Consider the following 21,321-nt stretch of genomic DNA (forward strand, 5'->3'; position numbering starts at 1 on the left):
GCGTGCCCACTGCTTTGTCACACTGTGTACTCATGTCAACCAGCCTTTACAGAGACTGTCATCCACAGCTTGTTGAGTGAATTTGCCTCCTCCACTTCAAACATCTTCAGAAACAGACTCTGTTTTTGGAGTATTTGGTGTGTTTTACAGCCTCTGTGTGGAGGCTGAGTGCTGATGCTGTTATCAGGTGTTGTATCCAGGCTGGAGGCAGCCAGCTGCTTGTAGTTGAGCGTGTGATGAATGGTTTTAGAGGAGGAGAGAGCGTTGCCTTCAATGTACTGCCCGTGTGTGTCCTAGTCATTGATTACCTCATCCCCCCTCCTTCTCCTCTGTTGCGTTGTCCTCCTCCTGAGGTGGAAGTGTTCATCAGGTTCGTGATTAAGGAGGAGACAGGAGGGGGAGATTAGGAGGGGTGTATGGGTGAGACACCCCAGCCCAACCCTTCCTCTGGCTGAATAATGCATGTGGTCCATAAGGGGAACATCTCCTGTCCTGTCTGTGTCCGCTCTGCTCAGGTCAGGGTGACGTGAGCCCCCCAGTAATAGCAGAGATGATGTCATCACTGCTGCTGGTTAGACTGTGTGTTTGGGTGTGTACGGGTGAATACATTTGTAGGAGGCACACTATGTTGTTCACTTGTTTGTGTGTTTTCTTTCTAACTCTTAACCTTATTTCCCCAAATGGGAAGCCTCAGGCAATAATAACACAGAGCACACAGTGTGTGATGGGCCATGGCCTCAGTGTCACACATACACACACATTTTCAGTATCAGTTATCTCATTTCTGCACCAAGAAAAACAAGAATGGTGTAGCTTTACAGCACAATGTACCTCACAGGAAACAAAAAACTATTTATAAGACTGCGCAGTGCTGCGAAATGCTGACATGGCGTGGCCTTGGTGCAGCGCTAAGGGTGGGTCGGTGTCATTTTAATAGATGGACTATTTTGTGACGCAACTGACAAATTTGATTATAGCACTTCCTGTTCATCACGTGACTGTGTATCATTGTTGTTTTGTGATGTGGCTGCGAGGCTTTATCTCTGCTTATATTTCCTGCCATAGCCTGGTGTTTCAAGATGATTCTGGATATACAGTGTATGTCTGGGGCCTACTGTCATTTAGCAGTGTAAACATGCACTAACAGCGCTTGTGCGAATGTAAACAGAGGCATGTAGTGTTTACTACAGTCATGGAAAGGCTGCAAAGTCTACAGGACATCATGCTGTATCTGTCAAGTCAAGTCATGTCAATTTTATTTGTATAGCCACAATTTCACAAATCACAAATTTGCCTCAGGGGGCTTTACAATCTGTACAGGATACGACGACCTCTGTCCTTTACAGTTCGACCCTCTCAGAGAAAGAAAGAAAGAAAACTGAATAATCCGCCCCTCTGGTGTGAACATGGCGTGTGAATATCTGGCATAAACTAATATTCATCAGTTTTTATTCATTTCTTTCTCTTAGTACTCTTCATTTCTCTCTCCTTCTCTCACTCACTGAAGGTTCTTTCAGACACAACGTGACAACGCCACCACTGTGCTCTGAAACACATTATTTCCAATGGCAAGCGCCGTGCCACGACGGCTTTTTGCTGCATCGAGCAAGGCCCAACTTTGGGCGCTTCACGCTGTGGCAAGCGCAGCTTAAACATGAGCTCAAACTGCGCTGCGTCGCAAGCATAGACTGCTCTCTTCCACCGGGAAATGACAGTTGGTGTAGCTCTAGTGTCGTCTGGGTGGAAACAGTAGGGATTACACACACACTGTTCAGTTCCAGAAACAGGCTGAGATAACGAAAAGGAAAAAAATATGGGAGAATTGTGACCCTGGGAGGAAACCGGGAGAGGACAATCACAAGCGTGAGTCTCCCGGGAAATCGGAGGGTTGGCAAGTATGCAGAGGAGGGATCCCTCTTCCAGGACGGACAGACGTGCAATAGATGTCGTGTGTGCAGAGTAACAACATAATGAAAATACAACATATACAATCCATATGACAAAATAAAAATTATATATATAATGTGAAACATACATGAAGAGATGGATCCAGGAGTTGTCATCAGCTTCTAGGCGTCGCCAAACAGATAGAGCCTGAGCAACACGACCTCCTCTCCACCATGGAAGAGAGAGAGGACATGATTTTTGGTTTTAGTTCACAGTTGCTTAAGCCCCTTTGGACTCAATTAAATTGGTGGAGAGACTAAAGCCCCTGGAGGACGGAGGTCCAGGTTTTTCTGTTCTATGCGAGAACAGACACACACATGTTCAAATACACAGTGATAGTGAGGAACAGGAGAAGGCTGGTTACATAAAGTGTCTGTGAGAGCGAATCAAGGGCAGCAGTGGGACACCTCTTTCTCTCAGAGTCTGCCTGCGCTGCATTCTTCTGCACCCGAGTAATGCCTCGCTCCATGCTCTGCACATGATGCAACTCATCCTCAGTGGAGGTGTCTGGTTTAATATGTTTATAAAACACACCGACTGACACCAGGACAATCCTCATTGCTAGAGAAACACTTGCCCGAGGACGATTCAAATGCCAGGCTCTCTACAAATCAGTTTGGGTGATTAGTGCTTTGCGATCAATAGTCATTAAGGCGGACCTGGGCAGGGCTGCGGTGACTGCTGCTGCCCTGTGATCTCTGGGTTTGGAGTATCCTGACCACATCCATCAGACTAAAACAAGTGGTTCTCTTTGCTGTAACAGCCTGCGAGCCAAGGGAGAAGTTAGATCATAGAAGACAGAGCTAGAAAAGAGCAACATTCAGGGATTATGAACTTTATAACTCCTGACTGCTGCAAGTGTTTCACTACAGTGGAGGGAATCCCTGATACTGCTGGATGAGCTTCAGTGATGTGGACAGGGGTGACGCTGCTGTGTTTACACTGCTGTCTGAACATGACTCCCTGGAGGCTCGGTTTAGGCGGCAAGGCGACATATGTCTAACTGTACTATGTGTGTGTGTATACGAGTGTGTGTGTGTGTCACTGTGGCTCTCAGCCAGACTTATCTCTCAAATTGTTTTGTCTGTTTCCCATAGATGTGACTGAAGTGGAATGCAGTCAAAATTAGCTCAGAGCGAAGCAGCCGCGGAGGGAAATATTTTATGAGAGTGAAAGTGTGTGAAGAGAGAGAGAGAAGAAAGGGTCTTATTAAGTTACAAACGAGATAGTGAGAGGGAATGTGAGAGACAACAAGTGTGAGAGACGGAAGGATAAAGGAAAAGCCTCATGGTGGAACAGGTGGTCTAATCTGACGCCCCACCCATGGCACCCCGAAGCCCCCCGCCTACAGCTCTCCAATCTTTGGAGGAATTTCTTGTCCTATTGTCCTGAGCGGTAGAGACTGAAAGACTCTAAAAGAATGAACTTTGTGAGCGTATTTGCATCTAAATTGAAATTAAACACACATATATAAGCATATGTATTGATCCTCTCAGCCAAGCAGAGAGCTGCTACGGCTTCTCTGACCTGTTTGTCAGTTTTGCAGTGCAGGAAAGAGAGGGATTACAATGCAAATTAACCACACTGAAGGAGGAAAAGAGTTTTTAAGCTTGTTTTGCATGTGGGGAGCGAAACATGCAGAGGACTCTGGGGACATTTCTGGGACATGGAGCTCTGGGAGTTGTTGTTGTTGGCAGCTATTGCAAGGACTAGAAGATGAAGCATGCAGTCTATATATAATATAAATATATGTATGAAAAATAGTTTTTTACTGCTCCGTTTTCTTCGACTTCTTTATATGATAAAGAGAGAGTGATTTCTAGAGTTCAAAACAAATCTTGTGCAAATTTACATACATTTTTGTGCAATTTTGAAACATATATATTCAGTTCAGTTCAATTCTTTATTGTCAGACTCAAATTCCAGAAGAAAACGTACAACACAAACAATAATGCAGACATTAAAATAGAAATATTGCCACTTTTTTTTTAATAAAAGACAGTTATATCAATGTTTCCACAGGGGAGACTGGTATCATACAACACTGAAATAAGGATTTGACAGCAGCATGATAATGGCGTTCTACAAGTCATTCAGCCAACAGATACATTTGTACATCAGGTTTCTGAATAGAGCCTGGAAAGTGTTGACTCCTGCATTACAAAATAACTCGTTTGCACTACACTACCTGGGTTTTTTAAGTAATATCCACATACTAGGGCTTTTCCAAATACCATTTTTTGGGCTTCGTCGCTCTGGTGAGAAATATACAAAGGTATTCGAAGCTTTGCGGAGCAGCGCGGCGCTACAGGCTGACATGTTTTTCTGTCTGTCCAACTCCATCTCCCCTGTTTCAGTGCTCAGGACCAACAACAAACAGCGACATACGTCTCAGAATAACTAATGATAATTAATGTTGGACATGACTAATCTAATGAATAATGTTGTGGGATTATTCCTTATTTCATGGGCTACTTTGGGATATAAAAATAAATACAAATAATTTAAAACTAAGGATTCAAATAGTGATTTGGAAGTTGAATACCATGGCAACGGTTGCAGCTTTGAAGCATTCGGGTCAGCCCTACCTCATACATTCATTGTAGTCGACCTGAAGCTTATGCATGCTCGCCTTTTATTTAGAAATAATTGGCAACTTATTATGTTTTTTTCCCAAAGTACATCATGCCAAGTGTAAGATGAGGATGTTTTTGTGGGTGAAGGATGTTAGCACAGGGTCCATGTTCTTAATCCAGGCTCTATTGGATCGCCAGGCGGGCAATAACCAAATGCTAGATGCCTGCAGGCAGACAATGGGCAAATTGTCCCGTGAAAGAAAACTAGGACACCCATCTCCAGGAAGTAAACAGCTCCTGTTCAGCTCAGGACCGACTACTTTGGACGATCTCAACCTCAATGCACTTGAGTGGCGAGCAATGAATGAATGCAGATGGCAGGGGCGGTGGGGGTTCTCCCTCAGGGGTCAGAGGTCAGCCCGTGCGGTTAAAGCCCTTCCTGTCAGCAGCACTTTGCATCAGTCCAGCCGCCCATGTCAGAGATCTGCAGGCTGATGACACAGGATGAGCAGGGGGACAAAACACAGAGATTAGGTTTATCATAGCATCCAATTATGAGGCTGTTTGCTGCTGAGTTGGTCCAATTTAAGCTAGTGGGCCTGTTTGGCATGCGCAGCACTCCGTCTGACATATTTCTGATTTCAACTTGTGACCCCGGCAGTCTGTTTCTCTCTCTTGGTATCAGTTTTCCGACCTCCTTCTTTTACGTCCTTGACTTCAGTGTCCAGGTTTTGTGTGAGGACGTCAGTCTGGAATGAACAGCTGTGCAGCTGATGCCTGCTGTTTCATTACTTTGATAATTAAACAGGCCACAGAGATGCCCTACTGTTAGTGGGCACCACAGCTGCATATCAATAATGAACTGCACGCTTATGACGAGCCGCTGACCTCTTGGCCTATTTTCCAAACTACTGAAGATAAACTACATCTGAGTTGTGATTTTGAAGTGGGGCTGTCAAAGTTAACGCGATAATAACACATTAACGCAAATTTGTTTTAATGCCACTAATTACTTTAACGCATTAATGCAACTTGCAATATTTAGGTTGTAGCCGGCTCAGTTTTAAAGCTGAGTGAAAATACATGATGGCATCATATGAAACTAGAAAACCTAAGGAATCCATCGGTACCAACCATGTCATACTAGCTTGTCGCGAAGGAGGCTAAATAATGCTACAAACTTGTGCTAAATTTTGGCGAGGAAAAACTGTCATGGCTATTTTCAAAGGGGTCCCTTGACCTCTGACCTCAAGATATGTGAGTGAAAATGGGTTCTCTGGTTACCCACGAGTCTCCCCTTTACAGACATGCCCACTTAATGATAATCACATGCAGTTTGGGGCAAGTCATAGTCAAGTCAGCACACTGACACACTGACAGCTGTTGTTGCCTGTTGGGCTGCAGTTTGTTATGATTTGAGCATATTTTTATGCTAAATGCAGTACCTGTGAGGGTTTCTAGACTATATTTGTCATTGTTTTGTGTTGTTAATTGATTTTAAATAATAAATATATACATACATTTGCATAAAGCAGCATATTTGCCCACTCCCATGTTGATAAGAGTATTAAATACAAGATAAATTAATTAATTTGTGATTAATCGTGATTAACTATGGACAATCATGTGATTAATCACAATTAAAAATTAATGATTCACAGCCCTAATTTAGAGCTATCTTTAGTCCTGTTTTGGGCGTCATCATTCCTCTGTGTAGCACCCTGATTATGCATCAGATTACATGTTAAAGTACTCTTGTTGTATGTTGTGGCTCCAGAAAAGAGCAGACTGTTCCTTTAAATGTTGCTCAGTCTGCCATGTGTTATTTTGTCATATTTTGGGCTCAGGTTTCATCAGAATCATCGCTGTAAATCCTGCTAAATCCCACTGATGGAGATAAAATGAAAAACTCACCACAACTTTTTCATTCTCCATCATTAACCCCCGCCTTGTCCTGCCAGTACTGTACTGCTCTGTACTGTATAATATTGTATTGTACTGTACTGCGCCCCCTTGTGGCCTCCAAACGCAACTGTGGCTCAGTTTTTATGATCTTTTCAGGGGGATTGAGGATTATCTATTTAGGGAAATCTCTGCAAAGGAGCAGATGGTGGTCTTTTTGCAGAATTCAACCTCGAGTTTGTTTTGCTGTTGATGACAGTGCACATTTATGTTAATTCCACATGGGAAATGTATAATCCTCCCCTCTAGGTGACCTCTCACCCTCGTAGATCACAGTAGCAACATATTAATGCTTGTCTACTCATAAAAAAACAATGTCCTCACTCACAGATATACACTTTATTGAATTTTATATGAATCTGTAGTGATTCAATTATAATGAAATTGTTATCTTTATTAGCATTTGCTTGTTAAAAACATATTTCTATGAGTGGCATTCGGATTAAATTCAGTGTGTGTGTGTATATATTTAAAGGCTTTAGAGGTGAGCAATGCCAGTCTTTTGTTCACTCTGTTCTTATCTCTGTCTATGATTTAGACTCGAGCAGCTAGAATTACATTTCTATGAGACTGACAACAGCATTTAGGATGTGTGAAACCAATGTTTTTGCACTGATGGGTGAAAATAGGGACTTTTCTGAAGGTTCAAAATCTGTCAAAGCGCTCTGTCCTCCAAAAGGAGAACACCCTGCTTTAAGACCATGTCTAGACAAACTTATCTCTGAGTTTTAAGGCTGGGGAAACGCTCAGATTAGGATATGATCCCCCTCCAACATGCAGGATTATTCAGTTTACTGTTTATACTGTCAGAGGTGTGGCTTAAAGATTTTGTTGTACCACAAGATCTGACGTTGGTCATAGAGTCTTTTATTTAAATCGGTAATCTTTTTTACGAGAGGATGCATGAATATTCAAATGAGGTCTGTAACAGAAATGTGTGCTCCATTATGAAAATGAATCTACTGTAACTTACTTTTGTGCTTTTTTTTGATGGCCTTAATTTGTTTAATTAAGTTTAGACTGCAGTTTAGGTTCTTATTCAAACCAGTGGACAACCTCCGGGTCTGAAGAGTGAAGACAGTGCAGAAGTACATTAAACTTGCATTCCTTCTAACAGCCAGCAGGGGGCGACGCCTCTGGTTGCAGAAAGAAGTCTGATTGTATAGAAGTCTATGAGAAAATGAGCCTACTTCTCACTTGATTTATTACCTCAGTAAACATTGTAAACATGAGTTTATGGTATCAATCTCTAGTTTCAAGTCTTCTTCAATACAGCATGATGTTCATTTAGTAAATTATGGTCTTATTTAGAGTCAAATAGACCATAAAGCAGGGGATGCTTTAAGGCGTGGCTACCTTGTGACTGACAGGACGGTACCACGGCGTTGTCCGGTCTGGGAGTTGTCCGTGTTTTTGTCTTACAACTTTAACCCTTTCACATTGTGTTTTCAGCTCATGAAAGTTAATTATAACCTTTTTGGTCGCCTAAAAATGTCTTATTCAGTGTTTGGTTGTGCTTAGCTCCGCCCTCTCGTGTCACTTCTGGTTGCAAAACACCAAGATGGTTACAGCCAAAATACCGAACTCGAGGTTTCAAAACGTCAGTCCACAAACCAATGGGTGACGTCACGCCGACTACGTCCACTTCTTCTATACAGTCTATGATTCAAACAGGTAAAAGTCTTATTTAGATTAAAAACTTTTGAGAGACACTTGGCTAAGAAGGCAGCATGAAATCAATAAAATAAATACTTTATACACAGTCTATCTGTGTAAAAACAATGCTTTTATAGGGCAGACGATTCATTTAGTGGACCAAAACTCAAGTCTGCCGTTTGGCACGATACGAAAACATGTTTATTACAGCTGAAAAGTTGCCGAAGCTTCAAGTAACTGCCAGCATGAAAGCAAAGTTCTTTATTTAACTAAATTAAAGCAAGATAGTCACCTGGAAACATCCAAACATAGGCAGGTTTCAGGATGTGTGATGAAATCAGGTTGCAGGGTTTTTCCAATTCCGCAAATCTTTCAATAGTCCATTGTCCGTTGTATGTTATTCAGGCTGGTATATTCGGGGAACATGCCACCTACTCTAATAATATGTCATTCTGTCGAGTTATTTTAGGACGTTGCTGACTCATCAGTGACCAGCAGAAAAATCTGTTGTGATACTGATATCAGATAAACGGGTTCCCGAATGTGACTTGAAGACATATTTCATCCTTAGAGCTCATTTCCATTGTCTCCCCCGCTGCGCCGCAGGAAGTGATGCTAGAGGCAGGAAATGGAGCTGTGAAAGGTAAAGAGTTTGCTCTATGAAGTGACGGGCAGCAGGAAGGAAGCGTGCAGCGCTGCTACTGGAACTACTGTTTATTTTCCCTCTCTGTCTCTCAGAAGAGGACAAGAAAAGGTGGAGGTGGAGGTGGTGGGGGGGCTACTACAGGGATGCCCTTTGATGAATGTGTGCCAAACATTTATAGTAATAGACAGTGGAATACACTGGATGTGATTCACTCGTTGTTGTCTGGAGCTTTTGAGCAACAGATTGATCGAGACAGACTGGAGACTTCGGGGAATTGAATCAGCGGTCATTTGTGCAAACGGTGACACCTGAACATCCACTGCTCTCCTCGTTAGACTCTGGGTATTTCCTTCTCTTTGTTCCTTTATCTCAAACACTCCCACATGGCTGCTCTAATCAGCTCTTGCCATGTTAAAGAAAACTGCATGAAGCGGCGGCTCAGCGTTTCATGTTTGAGGATGAGATAGTGTATCAGCTTGTACATGAAGATAGCACTTAAACTGCCCTGGAGCAGTTTTGACAATAGGCTTACGTACATGAAAACCAGTAAAAGGAGGTGTTGATACAAATGTCTGTATCAGTGGTGACAGTGGAAACAGGGCTAAAATTAAGGTTGAGAAAGTTCTTTAGCATGTCCAGCCAGGCTGGTGGTGGTCCTTGGCTTGTGTGTGTCTGCGTTCTTCTTGGCCTCAATGAGTCATTCTCTCCAGTATCCTACCCAGCCGAACGTCCTCTCCAATAGCCAAGAGCTCCGACTTAAACCTGTCTCTGCTACCGTACGACAGCCATGTCCACAGGCTCACAGTTGTATTCTGTCTGCGGTCTGCAGGAGAATGAGCGAGGCAGCTGCAAGAGAGAAGGGGGATTAAAATGAAATGTAGTGTGGGACGAGGCGGGGAGAGAAGAGGGGTCAGCAGGTCAGCAGAGGAACAGAGATGACACACAAGACAAAGAGTAGAGACGACGGGTTAGACTGGCCTTTTACTGAATATCCAAAACTGGACTACATGTCATCTTTAGACAGTATGATGGAGGTTCCCTCTTGACCATAGTTACTAAAAAACGACAAAAATCAGTTGTGAGTTTTTATTGTCTTTCATTTCTTGAGCAGATCAGAAGTCAGTGACTTTGCTTGTTTTCAGCCTGTTTACTTCAAATCATGTATTCTTTACATCACAGCTTATCATTTCTAGTGACCTCTATTGGTTTTACAGCTGCAACTAACGATTGTTTTCATTGTTGATTAATTTGTCGATTATTTTTCTCGATTAATCGATTAGTTGTTTGGTCTATAAAATGTCAGAAAATGGTGAAAAAATGTCGATCAGTGATTCCTAAAGCCCAAGATGACGTCCTCAAATGTCTTGTTTTGTACGCATCTCAAAGATATTCAGTTTACTGTCATAGAGGAGTAAAGAAACCAGAAAATATTCACATTTAAGAAGCTGGAATCAGAGAATTTTTACCCTTTTCTTTCTTAAAAAATTACTCAAACCGATTAATTGATTTTCAAAATAGATGGTGATTAATTTAATAGTTGACAACTAATTTATTAATCGTTGCAGCTTTAATTGGTTTCTGCTTGAACCTTGACGACTGCTTGAGTTGTGTATCTTATTGCAGTTTCGTCATCGTTATAGTATATGTGCTATGCAGTGCAGACTTTTTAAATGAAGCTGCACTTAAACTGCGTTAGCACTCAGAGGTAATGAATGCAGACTGTGATGGATTACACAACTCAAACAAGTTTCCAGAGTCTACTTATTCATTTTCATATCACGGGGAAATGAACGGAAACCAATGGCGACCTGAAATGGCGGGAAAAATACATCCAAAATCTAAACTGTACAGCACACGTTAGAACACGGTCAGCTCAGATAAAAAAGTATTAGAGCTGGAACGATTAGTAGTTGTCAAATATTAGATTAATCGGCAACTATTTTGATTATTGATTAATCGGTTTGAGTAATTTTTTAAGGATTCCAGCTTCTTAAATGTGAATATTTTCTGGTTTCTTTACTCCTCTATGACAGTAAACTGAATATCTCTGAGTTGTGGACAAAACAAGACATTTGAGGACGTCATCTTGGGCTTCATTTTTCACCATTTTTTTACATTTTATAGACCAAACAACTAATCAAGAAATTAATCACCAGATGAATCGACAATGAAATAATCGTTAGTTGCAGCCCTGAAAATGATACATGATTTGCAGACACCTGGCATAAATGTTGTTTCCAACTTGCCAAAAATCAAAGTTTGGTGAAATAAAATTCTCTTGTTGGAAACACCAATATCGTATTGGTTCAAACAGGACAAGGGAGTAATGAGAATGGATGTAAAGGCAGTTCAAACTCAATTCTTCACTAATTTGTGTCGAAATCTAAACATTTCGATCAAGTTTCAACATGCCTGTGTTGCACATTGACAAAGCCTGCCTGTGCTGCCCGGTCAGCTGTTTCCTCCCCTCGTGCCAGTTGTCCGGCCAGACAAAGAGGACTCCTCCTGTCGCGGAGAAAGGGGGAATTTACGGCTCTAACCCTAACCTCCCCGCCCCCCAACCTTCCCACAACCCCCTTCAAAGGAGTGCCACAGGAGCCTCTGTGTCAACAGGCAGCGTGTGAGACGTACAGCAGAATCACTCACATATATCTAAATATCCAAACCTCTCATTGTCCACGTCTCAATCACACGGCCATGTTCAGTATGTGTTCATACATGCTTAGCAATAAGCAGCTGGAAATTACTTGTTAAGCTTGAGCATATGTGAGCTCATAGTCCACATTTCTCTGGCTCCTGACTCTGACTGAGCGCTCACCGGACACATTTCACACTATCAGACCCAGACAGCGATAATCTTCTTATTACATCTGAGACATGGCCAGGAAGAAGGTTTCTCTTTACGTTAGGGCGTTCAAAGTTAACACGACAATAACGCGTTAATGCAATTTCTTTTTTGCCACTGATTTCTTGTGATTTTGAGGTTATACCAGACTCTTATACTGGTATCATATGAAACTAGAAAACCTAAGGAATCCATTGGTACCAACCATGTCATACTAGCTCATCGGTAAGGAGGCTAAATAACGCTCCAGAGTTACGCTAAATTTTGGCGAGGAAAAACTGTCATGGCCATTTTCAAAGAGGTCCCTTGACCTCTGACCTCAAGATATGTGAATGTAAATGGGTTCTATGGGTACCCACGAGTCTCCTCTTTACAGACATGCCCACTTTATGATAATCACATGCAGTTTGGGGCAAGTCATAGTCAAGTCAGCACACTGACACACTGACAGCTGTTGTTGCCTGTTGAGTTTGAGTTTGCTATGTTATGATTTGAGCATATTTTTAATGCTAAACACAGTACCTGTGAGGGTTTCTGAACTATATTTGTCATTGTTTTGTGTTGTTAATTGATTTACAATGATACATATATACAAACATTTGCATAGAGCAGCATATTTGTCCACTCCCATGTTGATTAGAGGATTAAATACTTGACAAATCTCCCGTACATTTAGAACAGATAAAAAATGTGCGCTTAATTTGCGATTAATCTTGATTATCGGGATCAAATATTTTAATCAATTGACAACCCTACTTTATTTTTAATCAGCTGAGAGAGAGGACTTGCACATTGTGTCCTTTTGGCTCTCAGCAGTAGGAAAACCATCCAAGCACCTTCATTAAATGCAACTGTTTCAAGAGAGAGGGATAGTGTGACCGGTGTTACACGCTCCGGAGAGGCTTAAAGTAAATGATGTTGAAAAGATCTGGCAACTACACTCCTCAGACTGAAAGTATGTGTGTGCAGAGGGGGTTGACAGACAGTCACTGAAAGGACAGACTCAATAACTTGAGGGAAGCGGAGTGAAACAGAGGAGATATGAAAGAATGAAGCGTAGAGGGGGGGGCAAGTTGGAATAAATGGAGTGACCACAATTAATAGTAGCATACCAGCGCACACGCTCTGTGAACTGGCCTAGTATAGTATAGAGGATGGCAGGGGGATGCCCACACACCACTCCCTCCCTCGCCTCCACAGCCTCAGCAGCAGAGTGGGAGGGCAGGACCACTCGAGGGGGCGCGGTCAAGCGAGTAAATAGGATGATGGTTGTTTATGGGTTTGTCCTACAAGGCACCGGTGATTACGTAATGACCGAGGGGACTCTCGGGGTGCTCCCTGCTCGTCTCCAGCCGGCCCTGGAGGGAAAGAGATCAGGGCGTGTCGCCTCACATCCCCGTTAGATCGGCGCTTACTCAGTCAATCACGGGGATGTACCCGGCGACGCCTGAGGCTGTGTGTCAGTGACTAAGGCTGACCCAGAGACGCAGGACGAGGAGGAGAGAGACATGAAGTGCAGTATGTCCAGTGCTTGAAGTGGAAAAAAATGAAGTGCCAGTACTCTCTTATTGACATGTTGGCATGTGTATCGGCCAGTATCGGCAATCTCTTGCGACTTATTCCTAATTATTCATTTGTTTCAGCATGTTATACTGTCAGTCATAATCAACTGTGTTTTATTGCTTTTATACTTGGGCTATGCATCTTCTATAGTAGACCAATAATACTCCATTATAGTGTTAAAGGTGAAGTAGGCGAGATTGGAGCAAATGTGATTAAAAAAAGTTATTTTTATAAAACGGTCGCTATATCGTGACAGTAGTACATGAAACAGGTAACCTGAAAAAAATCATGTGTCTCTGTGTCCTCCGATGTCCTCAGGTGTCCTACAGTGCTCCTAATGGCATCTGCAAGATTTCACAGAAGGGAGGAAAACAAGCATTCAGAGCTGATCTGAGGTCTGCTCACCATCTGCTGTCTATGAGAGCCGGCTGTCAATCAGTCGCAAACTCCGACCAAAAGGTCAAACTAGGCTGCGCTGATCAAATATGAATCAATATTCTGTTACGTTAATGCCTATTTCTCGCCTCAAATGTTCTCAGAATCATCTTGTAGTGCACAGTTTAGCTGTAAAATGAGAAAGTTTGTTACCGCGGCCGCCATTGTAAAATCTGGTGAAGGAACGCCAAGTTCCGGTCACATGACCGGAGTACAGCCAATAGGAACGCTCTCTCTCTGAAATGAGCTGTGATTGGTCAAAGTCTCCTGTCATGTGCTAGATTTTTTAAAGTCTGAAAACAGAGCCATGAGGAGGTGCAGAAGTCTAGTCTTCTCTCAGAACACATGAATTACAATATGCTGAAAGATTATTAAGGAATTTTTGCCCAATGATGCCAAAAAACATACTGCCTACTGCCACTTTAAGGTGGAGTGTTTGGTCTTTCCGGTGTTATTTGAAGCCTAGAGTAGGGTAGCATTCAGGTTTTAGGAGCAGTCTCCCAGTCAAGATGCTCCTACATATTATCCATCAGAATAAAGACACACTCAATTCCTACAGTGAATAAAAGATACTAGGAGATATTGGGTTTGGGGGTCCTCCCCGGCTCCCCCAAGAAAATTTGAAGGTTTTTTACTTAAAACTAGGCAATTTTACATCATTCTAGATCATTATTATTACTAATTAAATGATTATTTTATTCTTTACACATATCATAGCCTTCGTCTGAACATTTCATTCTTTTGGAAATGTTTGCCCTAAAAGAGCAGATTTAGAAAACATTTAAAGAATGTTTCGTTAATTATATTTGTTTACAAATACAAAGAAGTTATGACAAACAGTTCACTATTTATTTTACAAAAAGGACGTGAACACTGGATTGATAAATTACAGCACCCTCGTTCTCACCCCTTCTTTTATGTTCATATGGCTTATGAGATGCGCAAAAACACTGGTGACTGAATTGCCATTATGAATCTCCCAGAAAAGCTGATATGGAGAGGGCAGAAAGCAGCTTGTGAGAAGTGCCGGTGGACAAGAAAAAGTCACGGTTCCCCAAAGAGTCAAATGTAGAAGTGCCCACTTTGAGCACTGAGTATGTCAGATAAAAACCACTTGGTTTTGGCTAGATGTGGATAGAATTACAGCTCTATACTCTGCGTTTCAAAATCAGCATTTTGAAAAATGCTTACCCACCTGCTCAGATATGACACACGACACCTCAGACACACAAATCTTCCTCCGTCCTCTCCGCACCTCTCAGTCTCAGCAGCAGAACATCAATAATAGAAAGCCCATTTTGCTCGCCTGACAGGCAAATTGATGCATGTAGCATGAGCGTGTATCTGCATGCAATCTGGGATAAGATGTGGACAAAACCTCAACACAGGAGGGGTTCACTAACATCGGATCATTCTTCCCACAGAAAAGATTTATAACGTAATAGAAAACATATGTAAGAGGCTGCAGAGATACATCCAGATTCGAGGTCAGAGAAGAGATGGAAAGAGTCCAGCTGTGACAGCCCTCACGCTCCTTGACCCCCCCCCGTCTAAAAAGCACGCCCCAGGACCCCCACTGTCTGCCTCGCCATCGACCATCTGCCCTGCTCCCTCACCTTAAGACCAGGATACTGCTGTAAGCCTCTCTGGGCTCTCACTCTGCCACGCTGGATTTCAGATCAGAAACTACTTTAACTGCACTATATGAGTAACCTGGAGGAGAAGGGGATTTGGGTCACATACGGTAATTATCCGTCTCAAATGGGAGATGAGTGAAGGTCATGACTAGGACTTTGGGAGAGTGTCCTGTGTAAGCCTCTGGCTGGGGTATTGTGTGTCTCAGAGCGGGCCAGAGGCAGAGGTTCATGTTGAGATGGAGGCTGAGTTGGCAGCTGCAGCTCTTGGCGTGGGAAGCCTCCCGTAAGCTGCTTTTTTCCCCCTATGACTCCAGTCTGTTTCCCCCATAGGCAGGCAGGCGTTTGAAGTGGCTCTCTGATACTTGCACCCCTCGGAGTAATAGTAGCCACATGGGCCTCCAGCTTTGAGCCATCACAGCGGCTGAGAGCCAGCGCCACATTTTTTTTTTTTTAATCTTCTTTCACTGTTTTTCCTTCATCTGGACTAATGTTTACACCTCCCACACATAATGACTGCTACCGTAAGAGGGTATATACAGCCGTGTGAAGTAGTGTCACTTCTTGGCAGCGGTGTGAAGTTCCTGTTCTATACATGAGTAAGCTTCCCCCTGACTGTACTGTATTGATTCACATCTGCAGCCAAAGAGGCTAAAAATACAAGCTTTCCGAGAATGTAAGTCTATTCTGTCTGGGCGTGGAAGGAATATATGACATCTCTCAATGAGTTACACTTTCATTACCCTTTGTTTAGCTCTGTTGTATCCATGTGTTTATCATGACTCACACTCTCAGTTGTGCCTTTTGTTAGCAGTAACACTGATTTATGATTAGGAATGAGATTTTTATACATAAGCCTGTGGTTTACTACTTTTACGTTACATCAGGTTTGTGAGGTAGCTTTTCAGTGTCACTATAAGGTGATTAGAGCTGTCTGTTAATCAATTAGTCGATCTATTTTTATAAGCGATTCATCATTTAAAGGGCCAGTGCGTAACATTTCGGGGATCTATAGCAGAAATGGAATATAATATTCATTACTATGTTTTCATTAGTGTATAATCACCTGAAACTAAGAATCTAACTAAGTGTTTTCGTTAGCTTAGAATGAGTCCTTCATATCTACATAGGGAGCGAGTCCTCTTCACGGAGTCCGTCATGTTTCTACAGTAGCCCAGAACGGGCAAACCAAACACTGGCTCTAGAGAGACACTTTCACATTTTTACGTTACCTGAAGGCCCCCGTAGTTCTCCGGCAGACTGCAAAACCGTGGTACTGCCAGCCGCCGTCTGACTTCCGTTGCTCCTCCTAAAGTAGTTTTATTATGGTAAGGATGGACAACGGTTTTGCACTCGGCGGCTGGAGTGAGCGGAGGGGTACTCAGTTGGTTGCAATCTGCTACCACACAAGTATGCTGCCAAATAGTACACACTGTACCTTTAAGTAATGTCAGAAATTCACTGGTTGTTTCTCCTCAAATGTGAATATTTGTTCCTCTATGAAAGTAAAGTGAAGATTTTTAAAATAATCTGCAGATGAATGAATAATGAAAATAACCATTTATATATATATGTATATATATATATACACAACTTGGTTTGACATTCCACAATCTTTGAATGTACCTAAGTACATTTATTCAAGTACTTTACGCAAGAACAACTTTGAGGTACTTTATTTAAGTAATACTTCTATTTCACTACATTTCAGAGGAATATATTGTACTTTTTTACTCCATTACATTTATTTGACATCTGCAGTTAATTTTCAGATTAAACAAAACTGTAATGAGCAAAATAATACTGATAATACTTTTGAATGCATAACTTCTACTTAGTATTATAATGGTAGTTTAACAGCTCATCAGATAACTTGATTCATTTGTTCTACATACTTGAATATATTGTTAATAACTGAGCCTACAGGCTATATTTATTTCCAGAATCTGCCTACATTTATTGAAACTCTTTTCTTAAACTTACTTCTCTTCTTCTTGCTGTCTTGTTGGCATCAGTCAGCCCTCCCTCCCTCCCTCCTCCAGTCCTGCACACACACGTTGTGTTGGGGCAGCCAGAGGGAGCCCGCACGCTGCGGGTTTTCAGGGCGGAGCACAGATTTACCCAACAAACCCTCCTCTAATTTAACTCCCTTCAATTCCCACAGTGTGTCAAGTTAACCACAATACACATGTAGTACTTCCGGTGAAGATATCCACCATAAAAGCTTTTAGACTTAATCCTAAATTCTATTAGGCATTGGTGCTAGAAATAATACTTTTTATTTTATACACTTGACTTGTTGTAATTTTGAGCAATCTCTGGAACAAGAATTTCCTTCGGGATTAATAAGGTTCTATCTTATCTTATCCGATCTTATCCTATTTTATCTGATCCTATTTTATCTTATCTTATCTTATCTTATCTTATCCTATCTTATCCGATCTTATCCTATTTTATCCTATTTTATCTCATCTTATCTTATCCTATCTTATCTTATCTTATCTTATTTTTTTCTAAATTGTACAGTTAAGTTAAAAAGTTAAAAAAGTACAGTTAAAAAAATACAGTTCAAGTACCTCAAAATTGAGGTACTTGAACTGTACTTTTTTCTACTACTGTTATACTTCTACTTCACTACATTTCAGAGGTAAATATTTTACTTTTACTAGGGCTGCACAATTTAGAAAAAATAAGATAAGATAAGATAAGATAAGATAGAACTTTATTAACCCCGAAGGAAATTCTTGTGCCGGAGATTGTTTAAAATTACAACAAGTCAAGTGTATAAAATAAAAAGTACTATTTCTAGCACCAATGCCTAATAGAATAACAATAAATAACAAATAACAAATAAATTACAACAAGTCAAGTGTATAAAAAAGTAACTTAAGTACAATTTTGAGATACTTGAACTGTACTTTTTTTCTACTACTGTTATACTTTTACTCCACTAAATTTAAGAAGTAAATATTTTACTTTTTACTAGGGCTGCACAATTTAGAAAAAATAAGATAAGATAAGATAAGATAAGATAGAACTTTATTAATCCCGAAGGAAATTCTTGCGCCGGAGATTGCTCAAAATTACAAGTCAAGTGTATAAAATAAAAAGTACTATTTCTAGCACAAATGCCTAATAGAATAACAATAAATAAAAAATAAATTACAACAAGTCAAGTGTATAAAATAAAAAGTACTATTTCTAGCACAAATGCCTAATAGAATAACAATAAATAAAAAATAAATTACAACAAGTCAAGTGTATAAAATAAAAAGTACTATTTCTAGCACAAATGCCTAATAGAATAACAATAAATAAAAAATAAATTACAACAAGTCAAGTGTATAAAATAAAAAGTACTATCTCTAGCACGTTTAAAAGACATGGAAAAGTGCATTTTGCATAATAGGTGACCTTTAAGTTCCTGTGTTTCCATCACTGCTGGTAATCACAAAACAAAAAAAACTTTTTGTTGAAATCTAGACACACTCCCTCTCACGCTCTTACTTTGAAGGCGGAGTCTCCTGACTTCCGGTGTTCCCGCCATGTGTTGACTTGTTGTTTGCAGCCGAGCAGCAGCAGAGCAGCACGGAGGATTTAGTTACGTTCAACTGATGCGGTCTGGCGGAAGAAGAAGAAGAAGAAGAAGAGGATGAGGAGGGGGTGAACAACGGGAACAGAGAGGGGTGTTTTTAGGAGGAAGGAAGGAAGCGTTGAATATATATATACATACATATATATGAGTTTATAAAAGAGTTTCATTGTTACTCAGCTTCTGTTGCCGCTTTGTGCAGCAACAAATCTGCCTCCTTGTTGCAGCTGAACAGTTTCTGCTTGTCCAATGAATGGAGTTGCTTTCTGCCTTGTTGGAATACCACCCTACTCTGAGAACCACGTAAGTAAGCTGCTTATTATCTATGTATATATGTATGTATATATGTAGATACCTGGTGGTTACAGTGTGTTTGGACAGGCTGAAGTGCTGCTGCTGGTCAGAGAGCGTGATTTCCTAAGAGGATTAACACTAGTTTACACAGCCACTGTGTACACACACACTCAGAGACATACTGTACAGAAACCAAGTGTTTGATCAGTGTTTTTCTGCAGGTTTTGTTCACAATTGTTGACCACAAATGGTGCGCAAAAGTGATCCACAGTCGCATTTAACTACCGGGGTTGCTTCAGTCTTTTGTCCGCCTCTCATGCACCAGGAGGCGGGTAAGGCTGTCAGCAGAGTCGGGACGTCCCAAACAGGGATGGATGGCTTTTTTTTTTTTTTTCCTGTTGATTTTGTAACTAATTATAAGGCAAATGAGTCAGTTAATGAGCTATATAAACTGGGGAAAAAAGTACTTTTTCCCATCTTACCAACCACTTCAGAAACCTCCACCTATAGCACTGTATTTGATGGCTTGTTTGTGTGAGTAAACATATTAAAAGTGATGGAAGTCCAGTGGATCTCCATATATAAACTGGGGAAAAAAAGTCTATCTTACCTCATGACTTCACTGTGACACATCAGATACACATTCCTGAAGTCACACCAGGAGGAATTTAATACATACATGTCTCTTTAACACAATATGACAACACAAAAACTTGGCTTGTGCAGAATATAAGCAGCTGTTTTCATCTTTATAAGTTATAAATGCTTCAAACTATTGTTTTCTTACACAGTTATGAAGGAGTTTCTTTCTACTTGTGAAGTCTTGTGATGCTCATTGACTTAAAGGTCATACTTTTCCCATCTTATCAACCACTTAAGAAACCTCCACCACTATATTTGATGGCTTGTTTGTGTGAGTAAACACATTAAAAGTGATGGAAGTCCAGTGGATCTCCATATATAAACTGGGGAAAAAAACTTCAGAAACTTGTGTTTGTTGGATTATCTCTCTGTTTTTATAATGCTAATGGTCATTGTATTTTACATGGTAAGAAAGCCTGTTTATTTACCTTCACTATGATGTCCAACTTGTAAGGATCATGCATTTGTGGGATGGATCTTCCACCCGCTACTGAGGCTCCTGACGGTGTATTAAATGAATAAAGTGTAAAATAGCCAATATGTCTTGTTTGTTCCTTGTTACTGATAGAGAGTTCAATCATCCAATCCACCAAACAACTCAAAACAAGAGTCAACACCAACAGGAGAATACACTGTTTACCATTGACGGAGCATTTTGGTGAATTTTTCTTGGGTTGTACCCACATAATCAGCTGTGCTGCTCATCCCACAAATACATGATCCTTACAAGTTGGACATCATTGTGAAGGTAAATAAACAGGCTTTCCAACCATGTAAAATACAATGACCATTAGCATTGTAACAACAGAGAAATAATCCACCAAACACAAGTTTCCAAACTTTTTCTTTTCCCAGTTTATATATGGAGATCCACTGGACTTCCATCACTTTTAATGTGTTTTTACTCACACAAACAAGCCATCAAATACAGTGCTATATAGGTGGAGGTTCCTTAAGTGGTTGATATGATGGGAAAAGTATGACCTTTAAGTCAATGAGCATCACAAGACTTCACAAGTAGAAAGAAACTCCTTCATAACTGTGTCGTACAACAATAGTTTGAAGCATTTATAGCTTTATATAGATGAAAACAGCTGCTTATATTCTGCACAAAAAAAGATAGATATTAGTTAGTGTTGTCATATTGTGTTAAAGAGACATGCATGTATTAAATTCCTCCTGGTCTGACTTCAGGAATGTGTATTGAAGCTCTGATGTGTCACAGTGAAGTCATGAGGTAAGATATGTCACTCTGGGGCGGTGGTCTGCTTGTCGGAGGAGTAGGCATATGGTTTGCTATCCTGGCATGTGTGTGTGTGTGTATATATATCTGCTTTGATTTAACCCCCGAGGCTCCGTGTGTGTGATGTGGTTGTGTCGGGGAGTTGCTGAGATATTTCTTTGGTCCTCTGCAGTATGAATCTGGTGTAGAGGTCTCTCATCGTTCTTACCTTATCATCCTCTCTCTACTACTCTATACTCTGTGTGTGCTCAGTCTTAGAAATTTGTGGGAGTTTTTTTTTTGCTGA

At 41.0% G+C, this 21,321-nt stretch overlaps 1 protein-coding gene across 2 annotated transcripts in view; it reads left to right on the forward strand.

Annotated features, from left to right (window-relative positions):
- arhgap23a (Rho GTPase activating protein 23a) overlaps window positions 1-21,321 on the forward strand; it is an 83,088-nt gene that overhangs the window by 1,169 nt on the left and 60,598 nt on the right. The window contains exon 1 of one of the 2 annotated variants that reach the window (XM_037793331.1): window positions 18,880-19,159. The exons of the other annotated variant lie outside the window; for it this stretch is intronic. Within the exon in view, the coding sequence (XP_037649259.1) occupies window positions 19,106-19,159 (54 nt within the window). The 5' untranslated portion in view covers window positions 18,880-19,105. Of the gene's footprint in view, window positions 1-18,879; window positions 19,160-21,321 lie in introns of those variants that run through there. 2 annotated transcript variants of the gene reach the window in all.

This window comes from Sebastes umbrosus, chromosome 14 (assembly GCF_015220745.1).
Source record: "Sebastes umbrosus isolate fSebUmb1 chromosome 14, fSebUmb1.pri, whole genome shotgun sequence".
Classification (NCBI taxonomy): domain Eukaryota; kingdom Metazoa; phylum Chordata; class Actinopteri; order Perciformes; family Sebastidae; genus Sebastes; species Sebastes umbrosus.